Here is a 12151-nt window from a genome sequence, read left to right on the forward strand (position 1 = left end):
AGATGAGAATGGAGTTAATTATAATTCTGAGTATGATACTTCACAGCAGGAGGAATTAGGTGATTCCACATCTCATGACCCTCCCTCTGCAATTAACCCTTCATGTGTGGAACAAGGGGGAGGGAGAGAGACAGAAACACAGTCAGCTTCTCCTGTAAAGCAGAATTTGACAAGATTAGAAAAAGCATTAATTAAAGCAAAAAATGAAGGAGAAGGTATATCTGATTTTATAAATGCATATCCTGTGATTGAAGAGCTCAACTCCTCAGGTCAAAAAGAGAGAAAATACACTCCTTTTAATTTGGGAAAAATTAAAGATTTGAAAAAGGGTTGCACTCTTTATGGGGCTACATCAACTTATGTGAAGATGTTACTGGATAATTTGTCTTATGAAATCTTAACCCCGAATGACTGGAAATCCATCACTAAAACTTGTCTAGAACCGGGACAAAATTTATTGTGGCTTTCGGAGTTTCATGAATTATGTAGGATTCAAGCCCAATGCAATAGGCAAACAGGAGCTATTGTACAAGTTGCTTTTGACCAACTAACTGGAGAAGGTCAGTATGCAGAGAGTTCAGAACAGATTTATTATCCCATAACAGTGTATGAGCAAATTTCTAAGGCTGCAATAAAAGCTTGGAATTCTCTCCCTGGACAGAAAGATGGAAATAATGCTTTCACAAAAATAGAGCAAGGTCCCAATGAACCTTTTGCAGATTTTGTGGGACGTTTACAAACAGCTGTAATAAGAACCATTGGAGACAATGCAGCAACAGAAATAATGACTAAACATTTGGCTAAGGAAAATGCCAATGAGGTTTGCAAAAGAATTATATGGGGGCTAGACAAAGATGCTCCTTTAGAAGAAATCATAAGACGCTGTGCCACAGTGGGCACAAATGCTTATTATGCCCAGACTATGATGAACATGGAAAGACAAGGTCCTTCTTGGCAGAGGAATTCTAGAGAAACTCGTCGATGTTTTCAGTGCGGAAAAATTGGACATTTGAGAGCTCATTGTAGATATGGAGATAGAGTGAGAAGACAGGGTGAGAGAAAACCCAAAACCCCATGTCCAAAATGTAACAGAGGCTTTCACTGGGCCTCTAAATGTATATTGACCCAGAGGAATGAGAGGCAGGGCCCAGCTCTAAAGTATCAATCAAAGGATAGGTGGGGCATGATAGCAGCTGAGGTTACACCCAGAGAGACTTTAGAAATTCAGAACTCTGATGTCATCAACCAACAGAAAAGCAATCAGGATTACAGTTGGGAAGAATACAGGCCTTTTAAGACAACAAGACAATATCCAATGCAAACAACTCCAATGTAATTACCAGATGATGAGGAGAAATCCCAAACTTGGTAAATAGAAGGGAATTAGATTAACTGCATGGGGAAGAGGATCTGCTTATATTTCCACAGATGGAGAAAGAATCAGATGGCTGACTATGAAACTGTTAAAAAGACTTTTAAAAGCTTCAGGAATCATTGGATTTCCTAACACAAGATGAAACTGTTTTACTTCTTGAAAAACCAGCAAGAATCATTGGGTTCCCTGAGATGAAAAATTGTTGATGAGACTTTTGCAGTACTTCAGGGCTTACAGGAACTATTGGATTCCTGGCACATGAACTAATGGACAATGGAATCCTATTGGACTGTTTCTAGGACTTATGGACATGTGTAAATTTTTAGGTTGATTCATGTTGTTACATTACTACTAGCCTGTGTTATATTGCTATGTACTTATGTAAATTATGTATAATGCCTCCCATATTGATGGATTTATGTATACCATGTATATCTGTTACAAAGTTCTGGCCCATATTGATGGATTTATGTATACCATGTATATCTGTTACAAAGTTCTGGCCCATATTGATGGATTTATGTATACCATGTATATCTGTTACAAAGTTCTGGCCCATATTGATGGATTTATGTATACCATGTATATCTGTTACAAAGTTCTGGCCCATATTGATGGATTTATGTATACCATGTATATCTGTTACAAAGTTCTGGCCCATATTGATGGATTTATGTATACCATGTATATCTGTTACAAAGTTCTGGCCCATATTGATGGATTTATGTATACCATGTATATCTGTTACAAAGTTCTGGCCCATATTGATGGATTTATGTATACCATGTATATCTGTTACAAAGTTCTGGCCCATATTGATGGATTTATGTGTACCCCCTCAGAAACCCCCTATGTTTTAAAACAAAAGAAAGGGGGAGATGTTGGAATCTTTACTAACTGCTAACTAATTAGAGTTGATCTAATCTTACAAGAAGATGTTTTGGGCAGAACCTGAAACAAGGTACTAAGTAGAACTACCCATAATCCCTCTCTCTGGAAGGAGCATAAATAGGCCAATGGGCCAGTCGGAGAGGGCTTGGGAGAGTGAAGACGCTACAAGTCGAGATTTCAGCGGAATGACATGAAGAGTTGGAGCTGGCTGGAGGCTGAAGAAAGCAGAGGCAGGGCCCAGCTCTAAAGTATCAATCAAAGGATAGGTGGGGCATGATAGCAGCTGAGGTTACACCCAGAGAGACTTTAGAAATTCAGAACTCTGATGTCATCAACCAACAGAAAAGCAATCAGGATTACAGTTGGGAAGAATACAGGCCTTTTAAGACAACAAGACAATATCCAATGCAAACAACTCCAATGTAATTACCAGATGATGAGGAGAAATCCCAAACTTGGTAAATAGAAGGGAATTAGATTAACTGCATGAATATATTTATAAGAAAGATCTCATTATGATCATGTTATAAAAGATTCTTAACTGGTGATTATCCTTTCATTTGCATACAATTTGGTAAAAAAAAAAAAAGATAATTATTTTGTTGTTGTTATGAGGATTAGCACATAATAGAATTATGACCTGTTTTTGTTAAATAATAGAGAAAATCAATAATTAATACTTAAAGGTACAATTTCTCATTACAGCTATGACACTATACTCATTAATAAGGACCTACTATGTGGCTTTTTCCTTCTCATTTTGAGGTCATTTTATATTCCCCTCTATATATTCATTTTCTTTAAGTTTTAAAATGTATTATCATTTAGCTCTGATTAGCATCTCATGTTAATTTTATAGCTTTGGGTTAATTTTACTATGATCTAGTCCTTTTCATTTTCAATGTTGATAATATTAGTTTCTGTTCCTTAATTTTTTTTTTTTACCAAATTATTTATTTGTTAATTTTACTTCCCAGTCTGGATTGCTTTGCTACCTCTTCTCTGTCTCTTAGAATTCTAGATTGCTTATGTCACTTTTAAAAAGACTATCTTCCATAGCTCTATATCCATCTCTCCTACAAAACAAGTATCAAAACAATTTCCTAAATCATGAATACCCATACACTACAAATGTGAGTGTACATTATTGAAATTGCAAAATTGACCATAATAGTTTCAAAAAATATCCTAATAAAAACTTATGCGTTGGGAACCTTCACTTGGTGACAATAAAAAGATGGACAATTCCTCACCAAAAATAAGGAACACATGATTAAATGATCAAAAATGAACAAAAAAATTGGAATTGAGGAACAAGTAGACATAGTTTCACTAGATTATAGCAGTGGATGTTTAGCTGCTAAACTAGAGTATACTCGTGAATGTTTGACTTTGCTCACTGTAATCCAAAAGTGATTTGCTTCTTACATAAAATAGTGAAAATATAAGAAAGAAATAAAATAAACTTTTTTTTTTGGGGGGGGGTCAAATTTCAAGCAAAATAAGCATTGACCAAATAAATAAACCATATTGTTTAGCTAATAGAAACATAGGAGGTTTAGAATGGCAATTCAAAGCCATGTTACATCCAGACGAAAATAGAGTAGGGGCACATAGATGGATATGTCTTTAAATTCTTCCTTTGACATATACTGATTTTGATCACTTGATCTTTTTTTTTTTTTTTTTTTTTTTGAAACTGGTGAATTCCTTTTATTTTTTTTCCAGCCAGGGGAAAGAATTTATTAAGTTACATGAGCAGATCACATAGGGTTGTATTGTTAAATATCATTTTGCAATATTATTATCCTAAGATTCTTAAAAAACTTTTTTTTCTTTATGCATGGGTAATTTTACAGCACTGACAATTGCCAAACCTTTTGCTCCAATTTTTTTCCCTCCTTTCTCCCATCCCCTCCTCCCAATGGCAGGTTGACCAATACATGTTAAATATGTTAAAGTATAAATTAAATACAATATAAGCATACATATCCTAACAGTTATTTTGCTGTATAAAAAGAATTGGAGTTTGAAATAGTGTACTATTAGCCTGTGATCACTTAATCTTTTGGTATCTGGGGCAAGTCACTAAGATTTAACTTACAGAGAAATTTCCATTGATAAGAGTTTCCTCATTCAAGAACTGACTGTACCAAAGAAACATCTTGTACCTATATCTATATGTTGCAATATGTGTGGTGTATTATTCTGTGTGTGTGTGCGTGTGCGCATGTGTGTGCGTGCATGTGTGTGTGTCTGAGAGAGAATATATGTGTGTTATTGAATGCTTGTGCATGAATTTATTTGCACATGTTTCTTTATAGCCGAGTTGAGGACATTGGATATAGTAAACATATCCATCAATCCGAGTTCAGCAGTAATAATAATAACAATAAAATAATAATTTATGACCATTATATAGAATTTTAATATTTTCAAAATATTTTATATATTTTAATGCTATTTTATCATAACCCTTTTATATGTTTTTATTTTATATATGTTTTTATGTTACAAATGAATAAATACAAGAGAAGTTACATACTTGCTAGATATTATACTTCAGGTCAGTTTCTCTGGTAGAATTTTAACTCCAATATTTTTTCTCTTAGAACTTCAAGTTGTCATTTCTAAATGTGTTTAAAAAAAACTAGAGATTTTCTTTTAATGAAAGCATTCAAACAATAAAAATTAAGTGAAACTTAAGTGATCACTATTTGTACAGATTGTTCCACCCAAAAATAGGGAAATAAAAAGACTTGCTAACTGAACTTGGAGGGAAAGACATCTATTTATTGTGAGTGGCTATCAGCTGAAAATTTTATGCATTTTATTTTAAGATGTGTCATCTGCATAAATTTGAAGGCTGTAATGCTCTTCAACTCAAAATACTGGTGGGTCATATTTATAATCCAGAATAGATTATCAATAATACTAATGCTAAGAGTATTCTGTTACTTCACTGTCCAAGCATAAATCATGGCCCTAAAAAACAAACAAACAAACAAACAAGTTAACTCAGAAATTTGGTGGTCAGACAATTAACTTATGCCTTTATATCTCTTGCTATTTAAATGTAAAGCAATTACAATGCAGTTAACTAATTTTTATTTCAAAAAATAAATGTCTTTACTACACATAATATACTATTTTAGGACCCCCAAAGGAGCTTACAATTTAACAAAGGGGATATGATATATACTTAAATAAATAAGTTACTAGTTTATTGCTCTTCAGTCCTTCAGTTGTGTCTATTTGTGATGCCATGGATCCTTCACTATCTTCAATAATCTGTCCAAATTGATGATCACTGTTTCCATGACTCTATGTCTCTCATCTTCTCCCTTCCCCTTTTCTTTTTGCCTTTGATCTTTCCCAGCATCAGGGCCTTTCCCAATGAATCCTGTCTTCTCATTATGTGTCCAAAGTATTTAATTCATATTTGTCTTTTCAGTGAATAGTTGTTCATTTATTTAAATATTGACTGATCTGATCTCTTTGCTATTCAAGTTTTGTTCAACAGAACAATTTGAAAGCAATACTTCTGCAGCTCTTAAATTTCCTTATAGACCCACTCACATACATTACTATTGTGGAAAAAGCAAAACTATGGAAAAACAACAACTCTGACTTCATGAAATTTTATTGGCAAAGTCCTGCCTCTGCTTTTTAGTGTGCTGTTTACATTTGGCATAGCTTTCCTTCTAAAAAGTAAGTATTAACTCTTATTTTAAGTGTTTTGTATTTTATTATTAATTATATGTATCCTAATTTTTAACATTCATTTTTAAAACTAAAAATTTAATTTTTCTACTTCCCTTCTCTTTTCCCTCTTTGAAAAGACAATATTTTCATAAATGGCATACATATATATTATATATACACATATATGTGCAGTGGGGCATATCATATATGCATATCAGACATATTGCAAAAGTAAAAGAGAAAACATGATTTTTTAAAAAAGTATGTGTCAATCTGTATTTAAATGTCATGTTTTTTTCTTGAGTTGGATATGAGTTTTCCAATTCCTCTTAGAATTGTCTTCAATCATTGTATTGCTGAGAATAGCTGTCATTCAGCATTAAATATCATACAATGTTGCCATCACCATGTACAATGTTCTCCTGGTTCTGCTCATTTCACTTTATATCAGTTCATGCAAATCTTCCCAAGTTTTTCTGAAGGCGTCCAACTGATTTTTATAGCACAATAGCATTCCATGACACTCCTTTGTCACAACTTGTTCAAGCATTCCCCAACTGATGGGCATATTGTCAATCAAGTCAAGAGAATTGATATAATTATTTTGTACATATAAGTCCTTTTCCCTTTTTGTTTTATCTCTTTGGAGTGCAGACCTAGTAGTGGTATGCTGGGTGATTAGTGTGTATTATTTTGTAATCCTTTAGATATATGAACTAAAATGTTTTTGACTCATTTTTGAAAATGTTTGTTCTCTTCTAGACAAACAAGATGGAAAAGCTCCAATATTTCAGAACTTTCAAAGTAATACAATAGTGTTTACTTAAACAATAAGAACAATTACATGTTCACCAAGTTTATCTAATTAGGCTGAAATGCTCTTGAGAACTCATTACCTGCCATAGTTGAAGACATTTCAAAAAACTTACTCTACAAAACAACACCTGTTGAAAGTTAGGGCTCCAAAAATATTTTCCAAGGATTCCCTTGAAGATTATACTTATCAATCAAGAGAATTGTAGCTGAAATATTCAACTTTTCATGGGTGACATCTTCACTTCTCTCTGCTGACTATAACTGTATCATAGTCAGCTGGGTACTTGAGCTGTGTGCCTAGCCTAGCTGAATACAAAGGGCTCAAAGGTGAGACTCAGGGATTTAAAAACATATTTTTTGACTTCTGGATTGAAGGAGAATTTGGCCAGGCTTTTTAAAAAAGATTGAGTAGACATGTTGGTAGTTATACAATATCACCCCTGACTATTTACTATGCTTTTTTTTCCGGTGTAGTTTTCCCTGCCATTCTGTTCAATAATGTTAGCTATTCATCAAGTGGTCAAGATGTATGAATGGGTGTGTATATCGATGTAGTTTGAAAGAAGAGTTTATAAGCCTTAGAAGTAATATAATTTCCTTAATTTATAGAAGTTTGAAAATATTTTAGTACCTTTATGCCTCTCCTCCTAGAGATGACCATTTTTAACCACCACCAGTGCTAGCACTACTACCACTCCATACAAATTTATAATTCTTCTGCTCTAAACAAAAGCATTTGTGAACCTTTGCCATATTACTCAATGTGATTTGTGTGTGTATGAGAGAGAAACACAGACAGACATAGAGACACATACAGAACAAGAGAGAGAGAGAGAGAGAGAGAGAGATACACACACAAGAGAAAGACAAAGACAGAGAATGCATGGGGGTGGGGGGGTAGAGGGAGGAGAAGAGCTGATTCACATCCTCTGTGCCAGTCACCTTGAGAAGTTGTATTTTCTCCATCTCTCTTATATCACCTAAACAATCAAGAAGGTCAAACTTATGCTATCTGTAGTGACCATAGAATTTCAAGACAGAAGAAAACTTAAAAACCATTTAGTCATTTAATAGATAATGAAATTGAAACCCAGAGTGATGAAATAATTTTTTTCCACACAGATGCAAAGTTTCAGCATTATTTCAACCCAAGGCTTCTACCTTGAATCCCAGTTTTTTTTTTTTTTTCACTGTAATGAAAGGATTTTGCAAATTATTTAGAACAAAATAAAACAAAACTAAGAAAGCCAATAGTTAGTCAGAGTTATTGTTTTGAACTTCTATACACTGTTATATTCATTGAAAATAGACATGTTTGGAAAGCAAATGTAGAATTTTAAAAATATGTCTAAAAAACTCCCATTTCTATCTTTTGAAATGACCATGAATCTAATCATGATTGATGTGAAGATGATTTTTGTTCCATCTCTTTGTGAAAGGCAGAAAAAATGTTTGGTTTTTTTTTTAATGAAAAAGTTCATTTTAATTATATCCTGCTTTGGGAAAAGTAGGCAAGTGATTTAATGAATTTATTTCTTGATTAGATAGTTTTGTTTTCCTAAAGTCAGGGTAGTAGTAGCTAAGAGATAGCATTGAGTGCGGGGGGAGCTATTGAAGGTAAGGGAGAGCAGAGAGAAGGTCTGAAAACAAGCAGTCTTGACAAGAAAGGAATGGGGCTGTGGGCTGAGGATTTGTCCAGTGGATATGACTGTTGATTCAGAAAATGCTATAGAACACCATTAAAACCTATTAGTATGCAGAACAGAGGTAGGCAGGTATCAGAGTGGATAAAGTGTCACTTATGGATTCAGAAAGACTCATCATTCCGAGTTCAAAACTGTTTTCAGACCCTTAAAAGCTGTGTGAAATTGAGTAAGTCATCTAATCAAGTTTGTTCATCCGTAAAATGATCTGGAGAAAGAAATGGCAAACCACTCTTGTATCTTTGCCAAAACCACTCAGCAAAATTAGGTCATAAAGAGTGGGACATGATGAAATGACTGAACTACAACAACAAAATGCATGTAAGTCTCATAAATAATTAATATTTGGACATAAACCAGTTTGGAAAAACAAATCAGTAAATAGCTACAGAAAGGGAATAACAATTCAGTATTTACCTAATATATTTCTTGCTTATGTTATCATATTTAAAATTATTTTAAATAGAAAATTTTTGTGAAAGAAGAATTTTTATGTTTTTAGTGTTTTGATCTTGTGTAAAATAGTTTCTCATATATATATTTCTCATGATTTTGTGGTTAAAATTATTAAATTGTGGCTAAAAATAGTAGATAGTGACAATATTCATTTCTATTTTGTACATATTCAAATAAAGAAAAACATAATAATGAGCTGCTTATTTTACTTCTGAAACAACCTGAAAATTGGCAGATTTCTATGTATTCTTTTTCATAATTATATTAACACTTTCATATCCCTGGGGTTCTATACAACTCAAAGAAATGCTTGGGATTCTAATGACCTGGAAGCAAGATTTTTTTTTTCCTTTTTTCTTTGCATTTTTTTTTAACAAATAGACCAATTACAAAATATTTTAAGATGTGTAGAGCACATAATCTCATTAAGTGTATCAAACCACTGGAAGTTTATTCTAAATGTATAGCTGAAACTTATGTTAAGATATATTACATAACTTTCTTATGAAACTGATAAGTGACTGAGGCACTATTTGCATTGTCTATTAGACTATAGTTCTATCCACTATACCTAGTCATTAGCTGGTGGACTACTTTCCTACTTTTATATCAGGGATTATGTTGCAGAATTCTCATCAAGGTTAAGCTAAGAGTAGGAATAGATTGGTAGCATTTTTAATCCTTTATTGTATGGATTTATTACAAAACTCATAATATACCTAAGAGATTCAATAAAGCAAATTTCTTTAACAAATGAGGAAACTGAGCCTCAGAGAGATTAATTTTATTTCCCAAGATTTTAATCCTAGCTAATTGAAGACACAAGTCCTGCATTTTATTCCTCTAATTTTAGGTCAATGAATTATCCATTGCAATTAATTGTGTTGTAATTGTGAAGGAGTGCCATAGAATGAAGGCAGGAGGGTTATAGAAGAGGTATGGGAGAAGAATGGTGAATAAAAAGGAAGGGGGAAAAAAAAGCTCTCCCAACTTTAGGATTTAGAGAACAATACAGTGCATTGAAAAATGAATGATTACTTAATTGTTCTCTAGGAATGTAAACATTTTGTCTTTTGATGGATACATTTAATAATTAGATATATTTTTCATTGACCATAATTCTTTTAAAAATGTAATACAGGAGGCAACTAGATGACCCAGTTCTAAAATCAGGAGGATCTGAGTTCATATCCAGCCTCAGACACTTACACTTACTAGCTGTGTGACCTTAGGCAAGTCACTTAACCCATATTGCGTCAACAACAACAATCCCCCCAAAAAAAGAGAAAGAAAAGAAAAGGAAAAGGAAATGAAGAGTCTTCCTGATTCTTTTTCTCAGTTTTTGTTTTGTTTTTGTCCATGATTTCATTGACGTAAACACATAAATGTTTATTTTCCTTTTATTACAAAAACACATGAATTTAAAAAATGATGATTTGACAACTAGAGATTTTGAACTCCAGTTTCAACTCTATTTTGTATTACCTTACTTAAATGATTTAGCACTTAATTAATTTCCTCATCTTATAAAATGAAGTTAGACCTTTTCACTTCTAAGATCCCTATGAGCTCTCAAATCATGATCCTATGATCTTTGTCCCTTGGAGAATCTGCCTGTGGTACAGAAACAATTAATTGGGTGTGTATTTTACTCTTTTTAGGGAAGCTGGTTTTCCGTGAATTCTTCCTTCCTGAATGGAATACTCTGACTCTCCAAACAATGTGACTGAATTTATTCTCCTGGGACTTACACAAAATCCACAACTGCAGAAAATACTCTTTGTTGTATTTTTAGTCATCTTTCTCTTCACTGCATTGGCCAACCTGTTCATTGCAGTCACCATTGCTCTAAGCCCTACACTTTCAGCTCCCATGTACTTCTTTCTCACTTTTTTATCTTTTATTGATGCCTGCTATACCTCAGTTCCCACCCCTAAGATGATTATTGACTTGTTGTATCACAGAAGAACTATCTCCTTCAATAGCTGTCTCACTCAACTATTTGTTGAACATTTTCTTGGGGGTTCTGAGATTATCCTTCTCATCGTCATGGCCTATGATCGCTATGTTGCCATTTGTAAGCCCTTACACTACATGACTATTATGCGGCCTCGCGTGTGCTGCTTATTGATAATAGTGGTCTGGGTTGGGGGCTTGGTACATGGCACTGCCCAGATCCTCTTCATCATCCATCTACCCTTCTGTGGCCCCAATGTCATTGACCACTTCATGTGTGACCTATTCCCATTGCTACAACTTGCCTGCACTGATACCAGTATGCTGGGGATAATTGTTTCTGCTAACAATGGAGTCATGTGCATATTGATTTTTTCCATGCTTCTTGTCTCATATACTGTCATCTTGTGCTCCTTAAAGACACACAGCTTGGAAGGGCGACGCAAAGCCCTCTCTACCTGTGGCTCCCATTTTCTTGTGGTAGTCCTGTTCTTTGCACCCTGTATCTTCACCTACACACGATCTGTACGTACTTATGAGATTGACAAACTAGTCACTGTTTTTTATGCTATTTTTACCCCCATGTTAAATCCTATAATTTACACAGTGAGGAACACAGAAGTGAAAAATGCCATGAGAAATTTGCTTAAAAAAAGAGTCACTTCTACTTCCCAATGATATTTGCATTTGCCCAAATATTATAACATATGGTAAGTTAATCATGGAGGGATTATCTGATTTAAAAAAAAAAGGAATTGGAGGTTTATAGCACAAAATAAAGTTTTTGGCTATATGGATATGTAGGGTTGTGAAGTAGGAGACAAATCATGGCATTCTAAAATTATAGTTCTGTATTGTCAATTATCCAATTGTTACTAGAGGTATTAAAAAGATGAATAAAGCTGAGAGTTATTTAAGGAATCATTTTGGCCAATTCTCTTATTTCACAGATAAAATAAATTGTGACCTAGAATGATGTTACCAACTCAAAAGGAAGACGTTAGGAAGGGACATACATTAGCACAATGACTTTCAAAAGTCACTGTTTAATTCTAGAGCTTTCTTTTTTCATTTTTTTCCTTGTATATAGTTGACATATAATAAATACTTTCAAAATGCTTGATGGTGATTAAATGGAATGGTTTCAGAAGAGGGAGAAGTAAAAATTGTACTGGCTTCATCCTGGATAAACATGAGGATAGTATTAATGCTATTTGAGGAGCAAAATGTATAAGTAGAAAGACCATTA

General features: G+C 33.6%; 1 protein-coding gene across 1 annotated transcript; it reads left to right on the top strand.

Annotated features, from left to right (window-relative positions):
- Positions 1-10635: 10635 nt before the first annotated feature.
- Positions 10636-11580, top strand: LOC127541330 (olfactory receptor 140-like). Its single transcript, XM_051966614.1, has one exon. The coding sequence runs from the start codon at positions 10642-10644 to the stop codon at positions 11578-11580; it is 939 nt and encodes a 312-aa protein (XP_051822574.1). The 5' UTR covers positions 10636-10641.
- Positions 11581-12151: the final 571 nt, after the last annotated feature.

Source organism: Antechinus flavipes, chromosome 6 (assembly GCF_016432865.1).
Source record: "Antechinus flavipes isolate AdamAnt ecotype Samford, QLD, Australia chromosome 6, AdamAnt_v2, whole genome shotgun sequence".
In the NCBI taxonomy this organism is placed as follows: domain Eukaryota; kingdom Metazoa; phylum Chordata; class Mammalia; order Dasyuromorphia; family Dasyuridae; genus Antechinus; species Antechinus flavipes.